This window comes from Sander vitreus, chromosome 15, assembly GCF_031162955.1.
Source record: "Sander vitreus isolate 19-12246 chromosome 15, sanVit1, whole genome shotgun sequence".
Lineage (NCBI taxonomy): Eukaryota > Metazoa > Chordata > Actinopteri > Perciformes > Percidae > Sander > Sander vitreus.
In genome coordinates, this window is record NC_135869.1 from 25,843,783 (window position 1) to 25,869,539 (window position 25,757).

General features: G+C 41.6%; 3 protein-coding genes across 4 annotated transcripts; 1 reads left to right on the forward strand and 2 right to left on the reverse strand.

The window, feature by feature from the left end:
• The first annotated feature begins 4,096 nt into the window (after positions 1-4,096).
• Positions 4,097-8,104, forward strand: wbp2nl (WBP2 N-terminal like). Its single transcript, XM_078268887.1, has 8 exons — positions 4,097-4,217; positions 4,753-4,861; positions 5,289-5,427; positions 5,609-5,701; positions 5,967-6,164; positions 6,565-6,675; positions 7,175-7,251; positions 7,352-8,104. The coding sequence occupies exons 1-8, from the start codon at positions 4,159-4,161 to the stop codon at positions 7,406-7,408; spliced, it is 843 nt and encodes a 280-aa protein (XP_078125013.1). The 5' UTR covers positions 4,097-4,158; the 3' UTR covers positions 7,409-8,104.
• Positions 8,105-9,692: 1,588 nt separating this feature from the next.
• On the reverse strand, positions 9,693-16,833 carry LOC144529668 (heme-binding protein 1-like). 2 transcript variants are annotated; one of them, XM_078268889.1, is made up of 5 exons: positions 16,732-16,833; positions 16,405-16,600; positions 13,300-13,438; positions 11,282-11,462; positions 9,693-10,960 (listed from the first exon to the last, which is right to left on the reverse strand). In XM_078268889.1, the coding sequence occupies exons 2-5, from the start codon at positions 16,480-16,482 to the stop codon at positions 10,783-10,785; spliced, it is 576 nt and encodes a 191-aa protein (XP_078125015.1). In that variant the 5' UTR covers positions 16,483-16,600; positions 16,732-16,833; the 3' UTR covers positions 9,693-10,782. The 2 variants fall into 2 exon arrangements, with proteins under 2 accessions (XP_078125015.1, XP_078125014.1); XM_078268888.1 differs by having other exon boundaries at positions 16,405-16,833.
• A 2,063-nt stretch (positions 16,834-18,896) lies between these two features.
• fmc1 (formation of mitochondrial complex V assembly factor 1) lies at positions 18,897-21,763 on the reverse strand. The gene is made up of 2 exons (XM_078270201.1): positions 21,581-21,763; positions 18,897-19,526 (listed from the first exon to the last, which is right to left on the reverse strand). Exons 1-2 carry the CDS (start codon positions 21,755-21,757, stop codon positions 19,323-19,325), a joined length of 381 nt encoding a protein of 126 aa, XP_078126327.1. The 5' UTR covers positions 21,758-21,763; the 3' UTR covers positions 18,897-19,322.
• Between the last annotated feature and the right edge of the window lie 3,994 nt (positions 21,764-25,757).

Genomic DNA, 25,757 nt, shown 5'->3' on the forward strand with positions numbered 1-25,757 from the left:
AGATATTTTGATTGTTTTCCAAAAGGTAAAAATAACTTTTTCTACTTTTCTTTTTGAAGTGAGAAGGAAGACCTGCTCATGGCTATTACAAATGAAATGGAGAGACGTGGACTTCTACGTTGAATGTCAATTAGCAAAGGCCATGCTGTGGCAATAAAATAAAACAGTTGCTCTGCTATAAAAGCATTACAAATCTTTCCTGCGAGAGGATTGGTGTCTAGGATTTATGCTAAACTGATGCAAGTGTCCATAGGAGAACTTCCAATAGTGGGACAATGGGAGCAAGAGCTGAGCCCCGAGGGGAATGTAATCAATTGGGAGACAGTTTGGGACATTTTCCACTGTTCCAAGAACCCAAATCACCAGCAGATCCACTTCAACATATGTCATAGGACATATTGGACTCCCCAGAAGAGATACGTCTCTAAAGTCATTCCAACTCCCTATTGCAGTGTGAACAGGTGCATGAGTTTTGGAATAAAACAACATCAATAATATCTGATGTGATAGGATGTCGAATTCCTACTGACCAGATTGTTTTGTTACTTAATGACGACTCTAAATTACACCTGCTTGGGAGACAGAGGAAAATATGTCTAGCCGGATCAATTGCAACCAAGAAAATGATAGCTCAGTGCTGGCTCCCCCCCCCCCACACACACTCACTTTGTATAAAACAGTGGTTGGCATATTTTCTGGACATAGTTATGCTCGAGCTCTCTACAGCAAGGATTAACAAAGCCAAATCATCCACTATAGACCTGTGGAAAGGTGCAGCAGCACAAATATCGGGTCTGGTGACCTCAGCGCCACAAGAACAGGAGGAGAGTGACTAGGCAGGGTGTGATTTCTGTTTTTTATTTTTATTTTTTTCTTCCTCGAGACAGCAGAGGGTGGGCAAGGGTTTTTGTTCTTGTTCAGTTTGTATTTCTCTGTTTCTCTTCTGTATGTTGGCATAAAAAAAATGAAAAAGCATTACAAATCTGAAACTGTGTTTTTAAGACTCTTTAGCCTCTCTGGGATAATCTAGTCCAGATTTGACAGGTCTAGGTATAGTGGGTTTGGATCTGGACCTGGTCTAATGTGGTCTACATATGAATAAAACTGTAAAATCTCCCTTTATTACATTTTCACAAATAGAATAATGCTTTCACAAATCTGATAGTGTGTTTTTAAGAATCTTTAGTCTCTCTGGGATAATCTAGTCCAGATTTGACAAGTCTAGGTATAGTGGGTTTGGATCTGGACCTGGTCTAATGTGGTCTACATATGAAAAAAACTGTGAAATCTCCCTTTATTGCGTTTATAGCGTTAGACAATAAAGCTTTCACAAATCTAAAAGTGTGTTTTAGACATAATTAATAATTTACCTTAATGACTAACACTCTTTCAATACAGTAAGAGGTTAAAAAAACGGAGGATCAGTCACTCAGCAATGTAAATTATGTTTCCCTGCTGAATCGGACAGTTTTAAAGGCATACAACCCTACAGGTTGTCTCATTGGAACTACAGCTTCCGTGGCTGTAGTTCCAATGAGACAACCTGTAGGGGGACCAAAGAGGGAAAAGTTACATAAGCCGCTTTCCGACCAGAGGGATTTTTGCAGTTCCTAGAACATAAAATTCTTAGAACCCTTTTTTTCTCGTGTTCCGACTGGACCAATTTGGGGATTTTTAAGTCCCTCTGGCTGCAGTTCCTGTAACTCTTTCAGCTCCTACTTCAGGGCGGGGTCTTTTCTCTTTTCCCTTTTCAGCATATGAACCTGGGTCAACGAGGGTCGGGTTTCCGGTACGGACAGACCAACAACGGGACAATTTTAACAATTTTGGCCATCTTATTCATCACTAATTTCACTTCTGACAACGTTTAATTTGTTATTAACCCCTAGGTTAATTTTTGCACCGGAATTGTCCTTTAAGTATAAAGTTTAAATCTGCTTTATCTGCTGCAAGTTGTAAGTGTCAGAGCTGTAGAATGGGCAGTTGTCACAGTAAATGTAAATGGTTGGCATTGATAGAGCAGTGAGTGGTTAATTAAATAAATTCACTTTTTAATTATACAACAGTAATTTCCTGCCATTATTTCTCTTTTGACTAATTTGCACAGTTTTGCTATTTTTTTTCTCATATTCCTTATAGGCAGAAGCAGGCTTAGATTTAGGCAATACACCTATTAGTTAGGTATAGGAAGAGATAGTGGTTTGGAATTAAAATTAATTATTTCTGACAGAAAGCCCTGAAGGACTGGAAGGACGCACACATCATAGGTGAGGTGGGAAAAAGAGAGGAAACAACGGAATGAAGGCAGTCTATAGCATCAATTCTTCTATGGAGATGGGACCCAAATAAAGAACGGACCGGGGCCTCGAGGTCAGGAACATGAAGGACTTTATCAGTTTGCTGATGTGTGTAAGGATGGCTATTGAAGTGTAAACAAACACACACCGTGGTTCAGGTGGTCAAAGAAAGGAACAGTATACCAGAGCTGTCAGTCTTCCTCCATTCAAATTTCATTTGTTATTTTTTTAATATTCGAATAATATTCAAATATTTAATGCTCAAATGCAGCCTGTTATAAATATGTACTACACTACTCAGGCTTATGCATTGTCAATGCCACTAAGCATGTGGTTGTTGTTACACGTTCTGTCCACTAGAGGGACTTCCAACATCAGCCTGGCCTTGAAGGGGATCTACGTCATGGAGCGTTGCATTTCTGGCACGCCACTCTCTGTTTACATTATATTCCACCACGCACACATCGACAAACACAAATCAACAGAGAACTCTGTAATGAAACATTATCTAACAAGTGTATTGAAGCGGCTCTGTTGTAAAGGCTAACGGTGCTCCGTTAGCACAATGACATCATGTTAGTAAGCACAGCCGAAACGATTTGTCATAAACTAAGTAAGGCCGGCTTCACGCTGGCTGCCTGGCGTGAGCGTGTCAGCTGCGTGGCGTGTCCGTTTTTATTTCGGCTCCCATGTTAACAGGTTAGAGCTTGCACACTGCCTGCGTGATGCGCACATCTCAAAATGCGTGCATGCTAGAAATAGGACCGACGCCTATTTTTCACGCGACACGCAAGCGCGTTGGAAGCGTTTCCAGGCAAAATAGAACACAGACAGACACGTTTCTGGTGTGCAAACAGAAACGCCATGCTAACACCACGCAGCCAGTGTGAAGCCGGCCTAACAATAGTGTTAGCCACGATGCTAATGGCATTGATAACAAAGCCAAATGGTGCTGTCATACTACTATTTTAGTGATTTATAAGCAACTTGTTTCTTGCAGATTGTCACATTACTGATAATATAGCTGTTAGAAGGTAATATATGAAGTCAAAGTTAACTCTGAAAGCTGCAGGGCAGCTAACATTAACTCTAGCTGTCTGAATAATTAATGAAAAATGAAAAGATGACCCATTTATCAAAATAATGAATGGACTAGAATGCAGTCAAAGCAAAAATATAGACAAAAAAGCATTTGCTTGGCTAGGTGAAAATAGTAATTATCTTCAACAAACAACACAGGCTTTCATCAATCATTTATTTAAATAAATCACATAATTGTATTTTAATTTGGAATTACATGGTTTCAAACATATGAGGATTAGCTGCCTTTACCTACACAATGAACATAATGGATTTCTTTACAACTGTGATGCCAGACAAGACATAGAGAACTCGCATGTGGAGGTCAAAACGTGAATTGGACCAAACCTGTAGCTATTTACACTCAGGCAAATGTCCAACAATGATCTAAATGGCCAAGTTTCAGCAGGACACAGCAGTTTGTATGCCAATGATGTTGACTGTCCCACGCTAGATCACGAGTTGTCACACTGTGAAGTGACGTACCACCAGTGACGTTTCTGGGGCATCCCAATCCCATCCCGAGTATTTTTTTCTTAGGATGGCGAAGGCATGTCCCGCCCTATTCTGCCTCTGATTAGCTGACCCTGACATTGTTACTCTTACCCTAACCAATCCCACTCCTCTTGCCTAAACCTAACCAACCCAACCATAGCAGGCAACGAGTACTAGCCAATCAGAGGGAGAGTAGGGCGCGTCAAATTTTCCCTATGCCTTCACCACCCTAGGAAAAACAATTAGCCAGGAGAAGCAGGAGAGCAGAAAACGACGGCTACCAAACATGGCTTTGAATCGGAATCATTCGCAAAACGGAGGCGTTTTGATAAACAATGGAGAAAGGTATGTGTATTATATTGTGTCCATGGGGTTCATTTCATTAACTAGCTACCTGTCGCCTCTCTTCTTTACTTGTTTAACGTTACCTTCTACTTTCCAGTGCGTAGTCAACGTAATGCTACCCAACCGCTAGCTGGCCTGGTTAACGTTAGCATAACTAGCTAGCTAACACATTTGGTTAATTGTTGATGTTTGCGTTAGCTTTGTAGGCCATGTCGTGGCAATTCGAATATTGTATTTACTGTTTTATACTAGGGTACTATAATATTACGAATGACCGAGTTTATAGCCTTCGCGTGTTTTGATAGCTGTTAAGCAAGATGGCTAACTTGTAACGTTAGTCGCCAATCAAAACAGGAAGTAGCTAGCTGTAACTTCAGTGTTGACATAAGTTATTTAATATTGCGTAAAGTGGGTCACCTGCATGTTATTAAATACGGTAGTTTCAACCAATGCTCACATGCACATTAATACTTAAACTGTCAGTATTTTATTGTGGATGAAACGGGTTATTTTCACCTGCTTCTTCTTTTCTCAGTGTTTTAAGGGAATGTAAGAATGTGGAGCTGTCATTCAGCGATGTCACCGGCAAGACAGACTTGCTTAGGGGGACCAAGAAGGGCACCATTTACCTCACACCATACAGGGTACAACCAAAATGATATAATGTATATATTTAAAGGTCCCATATATATTCCCATTCCCATATATACTCATTTTCATGTTCATACTTGTATTTGGGGTTTCTACTAGACAATGTTTATATGCTTTAATGTTCAAAAAACATTATTCTCATACTGTTTGTCCTGGTTTATCATGACGGCTCGTTTAAAGGCACAGTTCCTGAATATGGGCTGTGTGGATTGAGCGTTTTGTCACTTTCACAGTAGCACAGCGACCTGCTTTATTATCAGAAAAGACATGGGAATCTCATTTTACCACATGGGACCTTTTTAAAAGCTATTGCTGCTGCTGTCTTCTTGATTGGAACGTTGGCAGTGTTCATATTCTCATACATCCTGTTGTAACTCTCCCCACAAACTCTCTTGTCTCTTCCCTCATCCACTGTTTCAGTTGCTGTTTGTGTCCAGTAATACCAAGGATTGCTTGGGTTCGGCCATGTTCCCCTATTATCTGATGAAGGGCTGCAGCATTGAGCAGCCTGTCTTTGCAGCCAACTACATTAAAGGGACAGTGTCAGCTGAGCCTGATGGTAGGTGGCCTTGTGTTTTTGTTCTCTTAACCACCAAGGTATGATTTGATTAGTTTCATAAATGGTCATAATACTATTGTAAAAGATGATGCGTTATCTTAGTCAAACTAAAGGGACTGCACAATAAAACACAAGGGTAGCTTTCTGTATTTGTTTTAAATGTAGTGGGCTCTCTCATCAGGTGGCTGGGAGGGCCAGGCCCATTTCAAGATGTCATTTACCAGCGGAGGAGCCATAGAGGTGGGGCAGCATCTCTTCAAACTGGCCACAAATGGTTCGTATGGTAGTTTCCGTAATCACTGTGTCACACGTTATACAATGCTAAATAACAATTGAACATTCCTTAATATGGGAGTGAAAAAAGTATTTAAATCCTTCACCAAAGTAACAATACGACAACTTTCATGGTTAGAATCTTAACCGTAAAGAAGTGTAACCAATAATGTACTGAAGCTCTGCCCCAAAAAGAGCCTGTTAAAGAGTCCCTTAAAGTCTTGGGCATTTGTTATGAGAGACCCTTTTCTCTTTGTTTATTTCAGCTTCTCGTGCTGCTCCGGCACAGAACGGTGCTGCCTCTTTCGGCTATCCCTCACCTGGAATGATGAACGGCTATGGCCCACCTCAGCCTGCTCCTCCCAGCTATCCTTACCCACCCCCTCCCCAGCAGAATGCGTTCTACCAGGGCCCACCCCCTGCTGCTGGCAACATGGGCTACCCCCATCCAACAGCTGCTGCAGGTACAGAATTCAGTCATTTGTAATATGACATTTGTATGCGCTTTTAGGTTGGTCAAACAGGTAGAAAAAACAAGTATATAAGTATATACTTTCATAGTTTTAAGGCTACAGCCTGCATGTTTATGCAGTGCACACATATTTTCATACTTTGTATACAAGTTTTTTGTCAAATGTCCTTAAAAACCCTTGAGGCAGAAACGCTGCCATTTTGCTCTGTCTCTGTTAGCGTTTAGTTTTTTCCTCTTGTTTGTTTTTTTTGTTAACTAATTGCCCACAGGGACTGTAACCTTTTTTTTGGGGGGGGGGCATTTCTGCCTTTATTGGATAGGAAAGCTGAGCTATGAAAGGGGAGAGATGGGACGAAGACATGGTCTTATTTCTGTTGTCTTCTGTGTTCTAGGAATGTACCCATCTGGTTTTGACTACATGGCCCCACCTCCCCCCTACCCTGGACCACCCCAAAATTGGGCTGCTTCCCCCCCGAACTGGGCAGCAACAGCACCACCCCCAGGTCTATTTCTCTCTCTGTCTTTATTTTTCTTCTCTGTATGTCTGTGTCACTGCACCCGTCAGATCGGATCTATCGGCCTCAGAGTGAATCATTTCATAGCACGCCACCCAAAAAGGGGTGTCGATGTCTCATCCGCTACACATCAAAATTGCAATCTTCCTCTCCCTCCCCATACTCCTTTCAAGCACCTTGTGGATTTCAGTGAAAAACAGTCTAACCCTGCACATGGGGTGAGCCTGGTACACTGAAACGCTGAAATGTCAGTTTGGCCTATCTCTATTTTAGGAAGAGCTTGAGGAGAACGTTTGCCTCTGTGCATCCTCAGGGTGTGCCTATAGATTTTGTCTCAAGGATTCCTGGAGCTGTCAGTGGTTGTGCTCCTCGCATTAGTTCTCCTTAACGGTGTTTGGAGCTTAACTGTCTGTTCCTAAATATTTAAAGCAGTCATCCCTGTCTGTCTTAATCTCCCTGTCTTTGTTAAATCTCATTTTATGCACAGGTAACTCCAAGGCGGCTGAAGCGGCAGGCAGTGCGTATTACAATCCCAGCAATCCACACAATGTCTACATGCCCATGGTAAGCTGCTTTGCTTGTCTCCTCCTCCGTTAAAGTTGCGTGGAAGTGACATCTTTAATGGCACTTGTAACGTGTTCGCATTTCCTTTATTCCCACGCAGGAGCGGCCTCCACCATATGCACCTTATCCAAACTCTCCTGAGAAGAAAAGTAACTGAAGCTCACTCCTCTGTCTCTCTTCCTCTGTATCTTAAACCAATTCTACAGCAGGGAGTAATGTTGATGGATACCTACTCGATTGTAGAATACAGAAAAGAAAATGCAAGTGATACAGGGTTCAAGGATGTCAGTGACGATTCACTGATGAATTAATATTTTACAAAGAGATCGCGTCTTTTGAATACAGTTTTCCCTTTTAGTTAAGTTCATTTAAAATGATTGACAACTTGTAACTCTAGCTAGACTCATCATTATTGACATTATAAGTGATGAGATTTATATATCTGTCTAATTCTCTAGCACGTAGGTAAGGGCACCAAAGCTGTCCTTGTTGAGAGCTGAAAGCAGGAGGCAGTATGGGGAATGTATTTTTAAGACTGATTTATTACCACAACATTTTGTAGCAATTTCTCGATTGCAGTTCCTGTAGTTATTACCAATAGCAACTAAGTATTTTTGCAGTATCATTGAAGGTACCGTGTGTGTGTTTCCTATACAGTTTTGCGTTAAGTTGTACCATATACAAAACTATAACTATCTGAGTGAAACTTAAACTATGAAAACATAGCAAGTTTAAATTTCCCCAACATATGACCAACGTGATCCTGCAGTACATCAGTTACATTACCATCCGAGTAATTCCATTCATTGTATGACCCAAATCTCCATCATCATTTAATATATGTAGTAGAGGTTTTTGTTATGAAAAAGGAGCAGTGCATTGTTTGAAAAAGGGGCATCGGATAGATTTCTGACATAATTATATATGTGCAATACTTCAACCTCTCATAACAAGGTTAAAGGTGACAAGCTGGGGTTACCTGGATGACCCTGTGCTCTACTCCTGGCTTCTATTGTATTCATGTATGCAAGCTGAAACCAGACTCTGCTCGTGTAATTACACTAGTATGGGGTTACAGGGCCACAGCGTTATATTAAGGGCCCGTCAGTGTTTTGCCTGCTCTTGAAACTTCTGATTGCAAACCATTTATTCCTGATTAAAGGAACCCCTAATTTTTCTGGGGGTTTTAGTTTGCTTGAATTAATCCAATATCTGTATATTAATATCTCTTTTTGCAGTTCTTATTCCTTTTGCTGAATTCTGTCTGTTAATTAAAATCTAATAAATGAGTCATGGATTGAATTTTGCATTTTGATGTTTTTGTATCTGATCTTAAATTTTAAACACTAATTGTCTTCAAATGTAACAATCTAATCCTCATATAGCCTATATAACTGAGTTAAATAACTAATTGACATTTATTGAATTCATGCTGCATTCATTAAGGTATGCTTGTGTTTAAAACCTGTAAATGAAAGGAGAATTCCGGTCGATTTCAACACGTAGCTCTGTTAACTTGTTAATTTGCTGTCAGTAGCGAGAAAAACGAAAACAATCGGTGCTGCCTACACCGTGTTGTCCTCCTGCTAGCGTTAGCACCCAGGAGACTGAAACAGGGCAGGTTTTAAACGTGCTTTTAGCCTCCTAACATGTTCTAAATGTTATTAAAAGTGCCTACCCATGTGAAGCGATTCCTTCTGAGTGAACACAGTGAATCTGACTGCAGGAGATAACAAAGAAATACATAAACGTTGTGCTAATTCAGCTCTGTTTAGTTCCGGTGTTGAGACGGCAAGACGAGTGCTTAGGGACCGTCTACAAACTACAACACTGATAAGAAAATTAATTTAATGATTAAATAAGGTAGTGTCTCCAAACTTACCTCAATTATAACTTGTCTCCTGCTAGTTGTACTACAGCACTTTTAAAAAATAAGCATATGCCTATTTTTGAAAATATTTTTGTATCTCTTTTCGGTGTACTTTGTAGACGGTACCGAAGCACTCTAAAAGCTAAAAGCACGTTTAAACCCTGCCCTGTTTCAGTCTCCTGGGTGCTAACGCTAGCAGGAGGACAACACGGTGTAGGCAGCACCGATTGTTTTCGTTTTTCTCGCTACGGACAGCACTCCAAATTTAAAAACAGAGCTACGTGTTGAAATCGACCGGGATTCTCCTTTAAGCCCATTTACCACAGTGTTTAATTTCGTCCTTCGTTACTTTTCTCAGTTACTTAATTAGCTGCATATTGCTTTCTTTCTTTTGCACTATTAAAGCGTAATGGTAATCATGTTTCAAATGAAAGGCTCCACGTTGACTAATTCAGATTTCTTTACATGTTATGCGAGGTCAATGGAAGTCATTTCTTTTTACTTGCTTGTCACAGCAAAAAATGACAAGCAAGACTTACTGTCCCAGACAAAGAAATTTAGACAACTAGAATTATGTTCACTCTTTCTGAATAATATATTTATTATGTTATGAAACACTAGGAAACCTGAACATTATATTCACTCAGCACTGGAAATCACACAGTACAGATGTATCGCATAACAGTTTCAAGAGTCTGAATAAATAAAGATGACATAGTCATGCAGTAAAACACAAAATATTCACTATACACACATGCTTCCTGGATCAACATATTATCACAGAGTTTATAACAACACTTAGAGCTAGCTAATTAATTTCCAGTCACAGCGGTCCACCCATTAATTCATGAAGACTAGTTCTACTTTATGGCTCAACTCCTGTTTCTTTCCAGGTCCTTACTCGGGAAAAGGAAGTGTGCTTTTTACTACCATGTAACTAATGTTAATTTTATACATTTCTCCGTAGCCGTCACTAAATTGTAAACTAGATAAAAACGTGTGCAAAGCCATATGTGTGTTCTTTAGGGAGATGAGAGCTCTACAGCGACTTTATTGACAAATGTTTAGGACAAACATGTAATTCAGTTGTATTTGAATACAGATTATATTAGATTATTCACTCAGTTACTTAGATAACTTACTGTTTTACACCTGTAAACAAGTGGCGGTAGAATACCAGTTGAGCTAAAGGTATTTCTTTAAGATCTATTTTCCCTTGGCGTAGAGAACTGAACTGTGAGCAGTGATGTGAACCTTGTATGAAACGTATTACGTGTGACTCCAAGAACTACTTTTACTTCTTAACACTATATTTGTCAAGAAGCCTTTAATCACTCTCATCATGTGTTGTTTCAGAGCTACAAGTTTAAATTGGAAAATGAAATGAGAAAATGCTGCACTGAGTTCTAAATTGTCCCATTGCTTGAACGCCTAACTTGAGTGTAGCAGCTGCACCTGTGACAAGCAGAAGATCAGATGGGTAAAGGCAACATGGGTAATCTCTATCAGTCCGTTTGGGTTTCAAAGGTCTATCAAGTCACCATATTGCTCTTACCAATCAAAAACTGTTAGAGCTAGAGGATTGTCAGTACTGAAAGGGGTAAATAAGTTTGAATAAAGGACTCGTCATGAGATTTGACTCAGATCTGATCGAATGGCTCCTACGGCTCCTCCTGTAGAAACCACACCTCATTGCGGCGTCCGTAAGGCTTGATTGGTGGGTCGTAGCTACAGCAGAAGTACTGCTTGCGCTGAAAGGGGGCCGTCTCACCCAGGGTACGCATCAAACGCAAGGCCTCTGCTCGGTACTCCGTCTCCGCTGCGAAGCCTCCAAACTGCCTGCGAACAACAACAAAAAAGAAGAAATGGGGAAATTAGAGTAGCCAAAACAAGGTCCTTCCCAAGGTTTTTTTGCTCGCCAGACCCTCCTCCGCAGGGCTGTGGAGGAAGGTCTGGCAATGCGAGACTAAATAAACCTGACTTAGGACTTGCTCTACCATGTAAGCCCTGCAGGAGACTGAATATATAAACTAAGGCCTCCAAAAATGAAATAGCTAGTGCATTTGGGTACAAAATTTGGACACGTCATCTCAAATCAACATCCATAATACTCTCTTATACACGGGAGAGAGATCTTAAAGTCTTTTATCTGACACTTACAGAGCGTAGACAGTCATGCCGTGCCGCTCCTCGACTTTGATGGCACTGTCGGTGGGAGTCGGGGGGTTCTGCTGGTAGCTGGTGGGGATGCGGATGGCGACCACCAAACGGCGAGACAGAACACCATCATTCCGTGGGTACACTGTGATAATGATGGGAGCTGTAGTACCCATGGCTTCACCTTAGAGGATGAAGTGTGAGACAGAAAGTGAGTTCATAAAAAGGATGAATGTAGAGGAGAGAAACTCCAATGTCCTCCTGAAAGCAAACTGCCCAAATCTAAAGGTCAGGATTTGTGTGATTTTGTGTAGAGAACGTTATATCATGCAAATACCAACAACAGGCCATGTAGTTTGCACCTCTATGAATAGCAAACAAATTAAATGATGATTCTGCACTGAGTCCTAGTTTTCAGACTGCACTTTTAGCTGGCTGAGGTTATAATTGTTTGTTAACCTAAAGCGGGGGAAACAAAGGACATTAGTGCCTGATCATATTCAAATGGATCCTCCAATGAAGCTAAGCCATTTCAAGTGAGCCATCCTATACTGTAATAATCATTTGTTTATTCAAAATGAGAATGGAGACATGTTGAGCCAATCTTTGATGTTCATTAAAGTGCTCATATTATGCTCATTTTCAGGTTCCTAATTGTATTTAGAGGTTGTACCAGAATAGGTTTATGTGGTTTAATTTTCAGAAAACACCATATATTTGTTGTACTGCACATTGCTGCAGCTCCTCTTTTCACCCTGTGTTCAAGTCTCTGTTTTAGCTACAGAGTGAGACATCTCACTTCTGTTCCATCTTTGTTGGGAGTCGCACATGCTCAGTAGCTAGGTAAGGACTACTAGCCAGTCAGAAGCAGAGTATGAGGGCGTGCCCTGACAGTACCTAGGTAAGGACTACTAGCCAGTCAGAAGCAGAGTATGAGGGCGTGCCCTGACAATACCTAGGTAAGGACTACTAGCCAGTCAGAAGCAGAGTATGAGGGCGTGCCCTGACAGTACCTAGGTAAGGACTACTAGCCAGTCAGAAGCAGAGTATGAGGGCGTGCCCTGACAGTACCTAGGTAAGGACTACTAGCCAGTCAGAAGCAGAGTATGAGGGCGTGCCCTGACAGTACCTAGGTAAGGACTACTAGCCAGTCAGAAGCAGAGTATGAGGGCGTGTCCTGACAATACCTAGGTAAGGACTACTAGCCAGTCAGAAGCAGAGTATGAGGGCGTGCCCTGACAGTACCTAGGTAAGGACTACTAGCCAGTCAGAAGCAGAGTATGAGGGCGTGCCATGCTAGCAGCTAGGCGAGCATTATAACGTGTGTTCCAAAGTGACCACGTTTGTCTCTGAAGTAAAGGCTGGACTACAATAGAGCTGTTTGGAGCAGTTTGTGAACAGTGTTTTCTGTTGGAGATGGTAAGTCCCTTTGGGGGGGGACTTTGGGCTTTTTCACTTTGTAAACCTATAATGTGCACAAAAAAGATATATAACACAATAAAGGAAAGGGGAAAAGCCAAAAAGCATAATATGAGCACTTTAATTCAGCTTCAGAGCATCCTGAGACTGGCCACTGTTTAAATTAACGTAAGGAACAAAACTAGGAATATCATTTTGCAACTGTGCACTCAGTCTAAACAACCACACGAACTCCATGAACAAAGTCAGAAAACAGATTTTTTTTTATCCTTTTATAAACTTAAAATGTACTCAATAGAGTCATAATTATTCATGTTAGAAAGATGAATGGAAAAAATCTTGTATTTTAATTATTTAATGATGTACCTTTTATTAGACCAGTGTGTTTTTCCTTTTCTGTGGCCTGCTATCTTTCTATGACATAACATAAATCTTGCTTCATACTTTTCTTATGTGTGATTTAAACGACACTATGTCATTATGACACTATGGCACTTAGCTTAAAAGAGGAATAGGGAAAGATAACAGAGGCAGTTCATGAGCTACAATAGGTCCTACACTGTTAGTGAACGTATCTTAGCTTTGTATTCCAAATGGCTTACCTTCTTCATTGCTCCCGCCGATGTACATGAGCAGCTTCCTCACCAGCTCCCCTGTCACTTGGTCAAAGCTTCGTCCCTCAGAGGAGACAACAGCGTATTTGGCACCATCATACCGCCGCACCTCAAAACTAACTCCATCCTGGGGAAGAAAAGAAAAATCAGGGGGTGGTTTAGGCATCAGTAGGCCAAACACAGCTACACATTGTGGCATGCACAAACGCAGAAACAAATTTCTTTTATGCACATACACCCACCCACGCACACTTATCACACACAAAGACAGCTGTACGGGAGAGGTTAGGCTCAAATATGATTCACGTCTGACACACTGATGTTGACAATCTGCTCCCAAGGATGCAAGCCTTGAACTGGCAGGGGTTAACACTTGAAGGGGTTCAGTGTGTGTGTGTGTGTGTCTGTGTGTTTGTGTGCGTGTGACTGCACACATGTGGGTGTGTGAAACCAATGTGGGCAGCCAAAATATGAGATGCAGATACACTGATTTGATTTTGTTTCATTCTTCTGCTCTGCAGGGTTCAGTCAGCCTACAGAGAATAATGGGCAAGAGATGTGTTACATAACAGCGCACAGGCAAACACACACACACACACACACACACACACACAACTCTCTCCCCACCGCCAGGCACACAGCATCAATATGATGCAACAGTTTTGAATTAAATATGATTAACTGGGGCTAATGTGGAGCACGGCCACTCAACTGTGCTGCTGATGAGCAATAACTTTAATAGGTCTTGAAGGAATCTGGCCGCTGCAGAGACGGCGATGCAGGTTACAAATACAGCTGCTCATTCCACTAATGTGATTATACATGTGTGTATGGCTCCGTGTTTGTTTGGGATTCGTTCTCCTTACAGTGTTTACAATCTATCTATAAGAAGCCGGTGTCAAATATACAGTTTATTGTTTCGCAGATTATGCTTTATTTCTTCCTATGTTATGTTTTTTTCTTCCCTAAGGGAAGGAAAACTCAAATCTCAAAATATCATGCAAATGATTCTGTCTTGTATAGGAATTTCTGACTCTTGGTTGTATGTTGTAAAATGTTTTCCAATGTCTTTATATGTGTTATTTTCCACATATCTTATTCAAAACCCACTGCAGAGTTAACTCACTACAGGGGTCCTGTAATCTGACGATGCCGCCGTATTCATTCCTCAGCACATACAAGATAACACTATGTTATCACGGAGCTCCAACTTGTGACAGGTACCCCAGCTCCTGCATGGTAATTACGAGGGTTCTGCTCTGTGTGGCTTGTCAGCAGGCCCACCATTAACATTGTGTACCGGTGCCAAACAGAGAAAGCAGAGCCTGACTTCATGTTAAGCTGTGCAATTAATTTGTCTGTCATGTGTCTGTGGTTGTGTGCGCTTAGCTTATACAGTGTTAATTAGTCTGTGCCTGAGGAGATGGCACAGAAGGTATTATCAACACTGTGACTGTTACATTGCCATTTCATGTTCTGTTCTGTTCAAATAATTGCCTACATTCCTCAGCAAATGTCTAACTGAACACCTATATTTTGCTGTTATTCTGGTGTGAATGTGTGGACATAGGTACGTGTGTATGCTTTGCCAACTCGTCTGTATTTTGTGTCAGTTTTAATTAAGAGTGTAGGGTGTCAGAGTCAGGCGGGTGCTGTACAGATCAGGTGGCAAGCTCTGATTTCAATACCTGCTGTTTAAACAAGTCAGTCAGGTCCACAGATTTGATTTGATGAGCTTTGAGCTCTGCCTTTCAAGACTGTTTAATGAACACTTAGAGGGAGCGTGGTTACTGTAGTAATCTTTGACATCATGCTACATGTGGGTCAGTAATATAAATGATCTATTACAAATCATAATCCACTTTGTCCACTTTCCAAATGTGAGTATTTAAGTTTGAAATCCTTAAAGCACAGTTATTTATACATATACTGCTGTCTTTGTTTTTAAGCTTCGGACAAAAGCTGTGTCAGGACAGATATGCCTTCTTGTCTGTGTGTGTGTGTGTGTGTGCGCGTGTGTGTGAATAAATGTGACACTGGGTCATTTGATTCCCTGTCTGGTCAGTTGGACCGTGTGCCTTTGTGTCCCTGTCAAAAGGTCGCTTGCTGTTCAGAGTTAAACACACAAAGACAATTTCGAAACCCATGCCAACCGGTGACATTACATGGCTCCATGCACATTTATAGTAGTGCACTCTGGGTCAACAGGGCAACAAGAGAAGAACCTCGAAATGGCTGTTGCCTCAGTAAACAACACACGTCACTGAGTTCCACTAGAATCTATCCAAAGTGTGCGTACATTTCATACAGGGCAAACAAAATAAATACAAAAACATGACAAGGGGTGGAGGTGGAGGGGGGGGGGGGGGTCCGGTGCTGGCATGGAAAGGGCATATGCCCTTCCTCTTCCGTGACGTCGGTTGTCGATGGATAGGCTAGTGTATCAGTGTACACACTTTATATCTGAGCTCATGGGTTAACCACAAACACGTCTAAACTGCATCCTCTTCCAGGCCCCTGTGGGTACACACACACACACACACACACACACACACACACACACGCGCGCGCGCGCATTTTATAATGTCATGATGGAAAAAACAGTGACCCACAGCAGGTTGAAACCTTTCTGACTTCATTGTGTGTGTGTGTGTGTGTGTGTGTGTGTGTGTGTGTGTGTGTGTGTGTGTGTGTGTGTGTGTTTTAAGGTCGCAGTCAGCATCACCATCTGTATTCATTCCTGCCTGGCTGATCGGCAGAGGACCTCTGGCTGGTTTGTCTCTTTGCCCCACGCTGCGGCTCAGCAGGCATCTTTATAGGTCACAAGCAATTAACTGCCAGGTTGTCCGCCGGTTACATATGTTGTGATAAACACTGCAAAGTCCGTGGCCATTTTAAACACAATTTGCCATGAGTTTGTGATAAGTGCTGGAAAAATATTGATGCAAAGAGGAGGAGAGACCTTGCACCTTTAGGGTCAATCAGAATGATTGTGTGTGATCAGCTACGCAGAGGACAGAATGAGTAAAAGCCTAAAAGATATCAGAGTTGACGTTGTAGCTGTATCTGACAGGTGTCCGCGAAGCTGCTTACCTTCGTCTCGCTGCTGAGCATTTTATATTCCGTCTCCTCGGTGGTTCCGAAGAGCGAGTTCTTGATCATCCCAAACATGTCCCTGCTTCGGCCAGGTCACCTCTCCTCTCTCCACTCCTTTGCTTTCTTGTTTGTCCTCCCCTTTTCGTCTGTGTGATAATTTTCTCTCTGACTGCTCCCTTGTGTGGTCGTCCAACTCGTAAGAAAAAAAAAAAACAACCTTGGTAAACAAGAGGTAACAGTAACAGTATATCAAGATACTCCGAAGCGCAAATTAAATCCCCCCCCCCAGAGAAGAGTGCGCGCCTTGTGGCAGTGAGCACAGACCTCTCAACAGATGCTTTTCCTTCCGGAGACAGAAGTTGCAGATGCTGACTCCTCTCTCCTTTGCAGAACCTAGGAATGAACAAAACAGCCTTCACTCTGACGGATGGAGTGTCTCCGCCCTCCTCCGCTCTTTAGTTTTTCCTCTTGCCAGCTTGACGCTCACATCTATCACCACCTTTCACTCAGAGACGTTTCAATTCACTTAAAGCGGGACATCAAGCTGGCAGCATGGCGCTAAATGTTCATGGCTTATTAACCCCAGATGAGTTCAGCTTGTGCTGACATTAAAAATATCACTTGCATAACTCATTCCCCGGTATGAGATGCAGCATCATAGTCTACAGGGAGTCACCTCCTTCAAATCCCCCCCCTTCCCCAAAAATGAAGTAACCTTCAGTGCCACTCAGCTTTTGTAAGGGTTTCTCTCTCATTCTGTTTGTCATGGCTGTCTGTTCCAGGATGCATAAAACAGCGGGGAGTTGAGAGGCACATTTACATCCTGCTTTTTGTGCAATATAAATTTTTGACACAAGCCGTTGGTGTATCAGTATGCATTGGACTTTCTTTCCAGGGCTCAGTGTGTGTGTGTGTTAGTTTGGGGCGGCAGTGCATTGGTTGCACGGTGTGTCACTGTGCGTTGCTTTGCTCTAGGGTTAGTCTATTTAAATTCCCACTGAAGGCAATGTTAGTCACCACTGGAGAGTAAGAGAAAACAGGAAGGGCAGATTTGAATAAAAACGTGGGGTGGATAACACTGGGCCAGAGAAGCTGAGGTACTGTATGAGGTAGCTGTGGACAGAGGGAAAAGGTAGCAAGAGAGGGAAGAGACAGGATTCCATCCAAGCTGGCACTGCAGCGTCCTGCAAATGTACTACAGGGTGGACAAAACCACTGGGACCACCTACATTATGTAATTCAGTGTATTAAAATGTGTATGTGTAGCCTCTGTGACAGAGCTCAGGATTCAACGTTACATTTTGAGGATGCAGCTTATAATTGTGTTAATTCTTCAGTGTCTGAGGCATGTTGAGGGTTTCCTTGCTAACCCCTGTTCCTCTTGGCTGATGCCCTGTGTTTAACAGGTACCGTGATTTCTAATAGCCTGACAAGCCAGCCCCACATCCAGATGTTGGGTCTGGGAACTCACCATTGGCAGGGCTCAATCCAAGGGGCGGGATAAACGGTTGTCTTTCAAATTCCCTCTGCACGCAATAGGATAGTGCTACAACCAAGCAGAGCAACGTTAGTTGATAGATTCAACTTTTGCCGTATCCGGTCGGCAAAACTCCCAACACATCTTCCTTTTTTAAGAATGACTTCAGTGCCGTTCTTTGTTCTTTTCTCAAAGAAAAGCTGAACTCCAAGTCTTCCAGAGTCGCGGCTAAAGCTGATTCCAAAGACCGCTGTTCACCAGCAGCAGCAGCCATCGTCTATGATTTCAGGTAGCAGGGAACTCACGCAGAACCGTCGTGATTATGTTAAGCCCGCCCACCGACTCTATACACGATGTGATTGGCCTGACCAGAATTTGGTTTTTCCAGCTCGCAAGCCAACGGAGAGTTGCTAGACGACCCTGGCTGCAAATGACATTTGCTGCCGCTAGGGTGCATCTAGATTTCTAAAACTTTTCCATCAAAGACTGAAAGACTCTGGATGCAATATTTGCTTAACTACGCTACAAACTACAGTATCGACAATACCCACAGAGTAGAATCAAAGTCTCAGCAAAGGTTTTCCAATGTGAGCATCATCAAGCTGGTTTATTGCTCAGTATTATTATTCCTGTTTGTTATCCACCCCAACGTTGAAGACAACTGCCAAAAGGCAGTGTATGCCTCCGTGGATAAGTGTAATGGGACAAACTAAAGAATCCCACAAACAGCCGTGCAAATTGCTGTTACGATAAAGACATTAATTCACAAAGCCCGTGCTACTTCATTATTTCACATTCAACAAACAACATACAGTATGTTAAATATTCTCAAGGATTCGTGTTGATCAACATCTGATTAGTAAATCTGGGGATTATTCCCTTTTTTCGGTCTCTTTAGGTGCATGTAAATGCAGCACGACATGGATTAAACTACCAGTTCGTTGACACAGTGGCTCGTTTGTTATTGTGTTATAATGTGCGATGATCAAGTTCTTACAAAACTCAGAACGTGTAACGGTGACTCATATTTTAATGGGACAGATGATTCAAAATTGAAATGTACTTACAGTCCATTTGAAAGGTTGCTTTTGCCTTTTTTACGGTTTGGAAAGTTGCAAAAACACAAACAAAAGCAGGTGCGAACAAGCTGCGGGGTACAGCTAAACAACAGATTTTTAATTTATAGCATATATTTTCACAGTTGCTTCTAATACTCTCAGATCAGATTATCCTCATATCAAACATTGGTAGAACACAACAGGAATAAGTCGAGTTCCCTCAAAGCAGTCCATGATGGCACAATCTCCAGTTAAACATTTATCCCTTTGCAGTTTACTTTTCAAGAGGTGAATTGGAAGAGACCAGATGAATCATCCAAAGAAAAGTCATTTCCAAAGAGAGTCAAGGTTTTCTTCCAATATTGGACGCTCCCATGCCCTCACTTCTCCCAGCCTTTACCTCCTGGCTGAGTGGGCAACCTGAGCCCCACTAGGCCAGCCACTTCTTCTCGGCTGCGATCTCCCTTGCCATGGTAAAGTTTGTGCAGGGCCAGGTGGGTCCTGTTAGATGCCAGCAAACACAGGTATGTGTGGGAGTCATGGTGGGCCTCCTGCTGGGCACGGCAGTACATTTGTCCTGTAACCTGTGAGAGGGAGAACAAAAAACATTTGTGACGATCAACTGATGAACCGGATCGTAATATAATTAGACAACACGCACAGTTTTGCTTGGTTTACTAAATCAGTCACCATAGAGAAAAATGAAATCAAGATAACATTTATGAAGAAAAGCCTTAAGGTCTAGCCGGTGGGCTACATGGAGTTAGCAACAATCCCAGTAACAGACTATAAAACATAAACAAATGTGCCTTTATGACAGGCTTTTCTGCCTGAATGTTTTTCCTTCATCACCTGTAACAGATACATGGACAGTACGCATTTGGTCCCTATAGAGTTCCACATATACGTTACAATGCCTTAGGGCATTTTCCAGAGCTGGGATAAATACACAATGACAGGCAAGTGGCTCCCAGCTATTTCTCTTCAGTGACTGCACATGCATTCAACCAGCCTGGTGAGCCATGTTCTCCCGAGCATAAATAATACAAGCTTTAAGCCTATATGGTAAAAACCCTGACCCTTCATTTGAACAAGCAGCTCGAGAAAACAGACAGAATCACAAGCCCTCCCATGGACATGATGGCAGATAAGAGAAGTTATACAGTGGTGCTCATAACTTTATGAACCCATGCTAAAGTTGACTAAAAAGAGGAATAAAGAAATCATCTTTTGGAAATTAATTGAATATTAATTTAAAAAAATGAGGAAAAACCTTTAAATACACCAATTTTCTTTGTGAATGAATAATGTATCGTAAATAAATAAATGTTCTTCCTTAAAATACAGGGGGCATAAGTCAGTACACCCCTATGTTAAATTCCCATAGAGGCCGGCAGACTTTTATTTTGAAAGGCCAGTTATTTCATGGATCCAGGATACTATGCATCCTGATAAAGTTCCCCCACATCATCACATACCCTTCACTATACCCCCCCATCATCACATACCCTTACATACATTCATTCATTCACAAAGAAAACTGGTGTCCTTAAAGGTTGGATTTTCCCAATTTGTTTTTAATTAAGGCATTAAGATCAATTTCCAAAAGATGATTTTTGTATTCCTCTTTTTAGTCAACTTTAGCATGGGTTCATAAACTTATGAGCACCACTGTAAATATTAATTAAAATAAATATATAGTTAAATTTAGGGTGCCCCTGACTGGAAAAACGTAAAGATGCTAAATTACTAAACAAATATACTTATTACAGATACGCTTTGATCCTTCAATCTATTGATCCTTCCTTAACGACACATTTGTGAATGGTCCTCTTAAACTGTTCATTTCACATTAACCCAGATGCCAATAAACGACGATGATTTTTTAACACAATTAATGACTCGATCCTTTGTATCATGTTGCACTCTGGTGAGTGTAAGAACATGATTAATTAGTGAATTCATTATCAGACGGAGCACCTGCGTCTCTCACGTCACCATGGACGTATTGAGAGTGCTAAGGCTGCGTTCATGTGCTGTCGGAATAATTACTTCCCCACTGGAAAAAGTCACGTGAATGCCCACTGGTGCAGCAACAAGTCTGGGACAAAATCAAATCACTTATATAAAGCTTCAAACTGGAAATACATACTGGAAAACAACTACTGTTTACACGCTCTGAGCAATAAAATACATCTTCTTTGTAACGTCCATGTTGTATCCCACATTACGACTTAAATTATCACACCGAAGACGGGAGAACGACTTCCTAACTCGGGAAATGGGTGAAAGGGGAACATCCGAGGAGCACATGAATGCACAATTAGGCTCATTTGCTACTAGCTAATGTTAGCATGTCCTTCTGCATCACAGTCACCTTGTGTTTAACTGTTGCTTGTAAACATTACAAAGTTGGCAACGAAAGCACTCCAGTGTCATGCTGGGTATTCTCCCTATTCCCACGTTTGTAAACAGGCTGAAGGGCGAAAATTATTTATACTTCACTAGCAAAACGTTATCATTCAAGAGATGTCGGGTTAGCTAACGCTAGCCATTCACTTCCCATGCAGTTTGTAATGGTAGTTAAGCTAGCTAACTTAGCCACCGTTAGCTGAGACGCAGTTGGTGGTAAACTCGCCTTATTCTTACGAAACTGGTCCATAACATAGTTGTAGGCCGGTGACAGTTTGTACGTGGGTCCTTGCATGGCACGTAATTCTTTCAGTATTCCTCGGCAGACTCGTAGGGGTGGTAACAGCGCTGCCATCTCTGAACGGTGTTGTTGTGAATCTGAATGGCGCATGAAGCCAGGCATACTCAATCCAACACCGCACAGTCGATCAAACTAAAGCAAATCGACCACAAGGCGGCGATATGTCCCACTAATAACAAGTTCACGACACATGCGATGCTCCTTCCTAACAAACATTTCCCTGTAACAGTCTAAGGTAACGTGTTTTTAATTCAAAATGTACACAGACTCAGCCTGCTAATCAGAATCAGCTTTAATGGGCAAGTAAGTGTGAACACATACAGGGAATTTGACTCCGGCTTTTTGGCATGATATCGTTCTAATCTTTTGTGTGCATGCATTTTTCATCCAGTTTTCATCAAATGTCACCTTCCTTATCAACTCCTCCACCAGAGCTCTGTGTAAGAGTTCGGGTTAGTGCAGTGTGTAAACGGTCCCTGGTTGTAGGAGCCCAGGGTAGGGGCATGCATTGCAAACATCTAATGAAAACGCTGCTAGAAGGAAACAACTGGCGTTTTCCATCTTCCTTGAACTTCTGTAAAAGTGCTGGAACAGTAAAGCAGATGCCAGTGGCTGTACTGAGAGTTCACTCACAGGTGCAAAAGTATGTTATTAATAAAGAACATGTAAGTGCATCAACTTCCCTGGATAAATACAGTGTAAAAAATAATGCCAACTTGATATTTGTCACCACAATTGTCCAGTAATTGCTCTTTTATCCATTGGCTGTTAATTGTATTTTCAAATTCAGGTTCACAGATGAGACTTTGGGAAAGCAGAGACTATTGAACGGGTCAGGGAACCATAGCGCTGCCTGTGTTGGTGGATCAATGCAAGATCAGCCAAGAGAGGCGAAAGCTGCAACAACTGTTGATCCTCGTTCACATTGGAAGCCTCATTCACATGGATTCCACCTTCAACTTCATTGTAAGGTCATTTCTTAATGTGCTTATGCATGATTCAAATACTGAACAGAACTTGCCTGAAAATGTTGCGCTCTTCACTCATCCTTACACACGCCACCTGTCATTGTAAAGACAATTGGGCTTGAGTTTGATTAAGTTAAGTAATTACTGTCTGATAAACGGGTCAGCAGAGGAGACAGATGGGACTGTAATTATATTTTCTTTCAGGATGTGTCAGCATCTCTTTGTCTCCCTCTGTCTCTTTCCTACCTTCACTATAAAGAACAACTTTAACATAGATAGAACTAAACTATACATGCACTGAAGTCTTAGCTGTGGGAATACATTGAAAACGTCTTATTCCCTGGGCCCAGTTTTTCAAAAAATTTAATCTGGATCACATTGATACAGATTTGGAAATCCTATCTGTTGCTATCCAGGATCACCTGATCCATCTTACTTTCATGCCAGTTCTTTAAAGGAACATCAAATCCTGTTTACCAGAGCCTTAAATGGAACCAACAGTGTAGCCTACTGGCTTAGCAAAGAACAACAGGTAGGCACAATACCGGTGGCCACAAATAACCATTGTTTGTTTTCAATTTTAAGAAACAGAAAAACTGTAATAAACAGAAACATTTTACATTCTTTATTTTGTTGTAATGTATTTGTTTTTTTTGGTTTTTGTTTACCATATCTCATTAGATGCGACATGCTTCACATATGCTTCAAATATGAAGAAATGTATATATCATCAGTAAACATTGATTTTGTGATCATTCACTTAAAAAAAAAAAAAAACACTCTGATTTTAGTTGGTTCGAAAAATCACAACTGAATCCACCCTTCTGATGGGATCAGGATAATCCTGTTTTTTTTTTTGTTGTTGGATCAAGTAGATCCCAAACCGAGTTCAAAGTTTTGAAAAAACCCAAAGGGCAGGTTTGATCCAGATCAAATGTAAGATCGGATTACATGGTCTGATCTTAGTTTCGGAGTCCATTTCCAAGATTTGATCCAATCAATGATCCGAAATCCCACTGGATTACTTTTGAAAAACTGGGCCCAGAAGACAATAAAACAAAAGAGTGGTTTACCTCACTCTCTTTTCAGTATAAGCCTCGATTACGCCTCATGTACGCAAGGTAGTGTCTTATCTTTGTGGGCATGCCAAATGAAATGTAATTGGTTATATATTTCCTTAAATATGGTCATTTGGTCCATGCCATTCCTGATTGTAGAAACAGGGTAGACAGAACTTAGTGTGGAGCTCCACTGCAGTCTTTTGAAATCTTTTTAAAAGGAGCGTTTGACCACCTATCTTTGTGTGCTACTAGCTTTGATTTGGACACTTGAGAACGGTCATCTGTCACCATAGCAACACGGAGTTTAGCTCAGGGCAAAATGCAGAGGAAAGGAGCAGTCTGTTTTTTACAGTACCACAGAAGAACCAAAATGCTTTTTAATGCTTTTTAATGCTTTGTCTGATTGTTGCGCAGGAAGAGGGTACAGCTGCTCCGTCACACAGAGATGATGACCACTGTTGTCGGAGAGAGACAAGGCTTTACATTTGACTCATTAAAATGAACATTGAATTATTCTGTAAGTGGATTCCAATAACATGATGCTGTTGGAGTGACACAGCAGAATGAAGCAGTGAATTTAAGGCCGGCAACTAACGATTATTTTCATAGTCGATTCATTTGTCGATTATTTTTCTCGATTAGTTGTGTGTTTGGTCTATAAAATGTCAGAAAATGGTGATAAATGTAGATCAGTGTTTCCCAAAGCCCGAGATGACGTCCTCAAATGTCTTCACAACTCAAAGATATTCAGTTTACTGTCACAGAGGAGTGAAGAAACCAGAAAATATTCACATTTAAAGCTACATTATGTAAGAATTTCTCCCATCTAGCGGTGACATTGTATATGACAACCAACTGAATATTACTTTCCGAAAATTAGCTCCTAATATCTCCATCGTTTTACACGCAGCTGTTCTAGCCACTCCAATATTAACTTTGGTCTTGTCGCGTTGTCGTTTTAATCTTTTTCACTTCCCTGGCGAGTAATCTCCCCCTGGCATTCGTCACGGTGCCAATAGGTGTAAGAGGGTGAAATGCGGCGGTATGTCCCTCATGGGCTAATGTATTTTAAAGATGGAGGCGCTACATGGCTGCCGCCATTCGAGCGACTCGCTCGTATGTATTCTGAATGATTCTGAATGTCAGATTCTACGAGAATACTTTGATTAGTTGGTGGAAGTAATTACACATGAATGAGTACATATTTGTGAAAGAACAAAGGGGTTTTTTTGTTGCTAAGAATCAACTCAAAGAATTACACAATGTAGGTTTAAGAAGCTGGAAACAGAGTACTTTACTCTAAACCGATTCATTGTTTATCAAAATATCAAAATGATCAAAAAAGGCGATTGATTTAATAGTTGACATCTAATCGATTTAATCTTTGCGGCTCTGGAGAATTTGTCAGGTGAGGTTATAATTTGAGGTGTTGCACTGATTGCAGGTCACAGGTCATCAGACTGGTTGGTCCATATAGTCCCAGTGTTTCCAGTTATTTGTGTGTGTATTGATGATTGACTCTAGGGGGAGCCAGTCTCTTATCAGTTTCACACACCGGTTTGATTCCTGGATATTTGTTGAAAGGCACCCCTCTCCCCCTCCTCTTCATCTCTCTCTCTCTCTCTCTCTCTCGCTCACACTCTTTCAGTGAATACTAATGCAGCGAGTGGGCACACCTCCCTTCCTCCTATCTTTTTTCGCAGGGATGGGCGGGAGAGGGGAGACAGAGCAATTCCAGCTCAGTATCCCGCCTCGTGAGGCAGGCAGTGCTTGACTAGCAGCAGCCCCCAATGCCTTTTTTTTTTCTCCCACTGAGCAATATTGGTGAGACTGTGCGTTGCTGCTGCAACAATGTCTAACCTGTGTGAGTGGCACGTCATATCAGACCAGAGTTGAGAGAGAGGAAAGGACATCTGTGCCTGCTGTCATCTGGATGGGAAGTCTTTTTTGGGAGGAGAGACAGAAGAAAGCAGAAGGCAGCCAGGGAAGGGGAAAAACTGGCAATAGCCAATCCCCCCTTCCACACATAGTCTGGAGACAACGGAGGCCACTGGAGTATTTGCTTTTATCTTT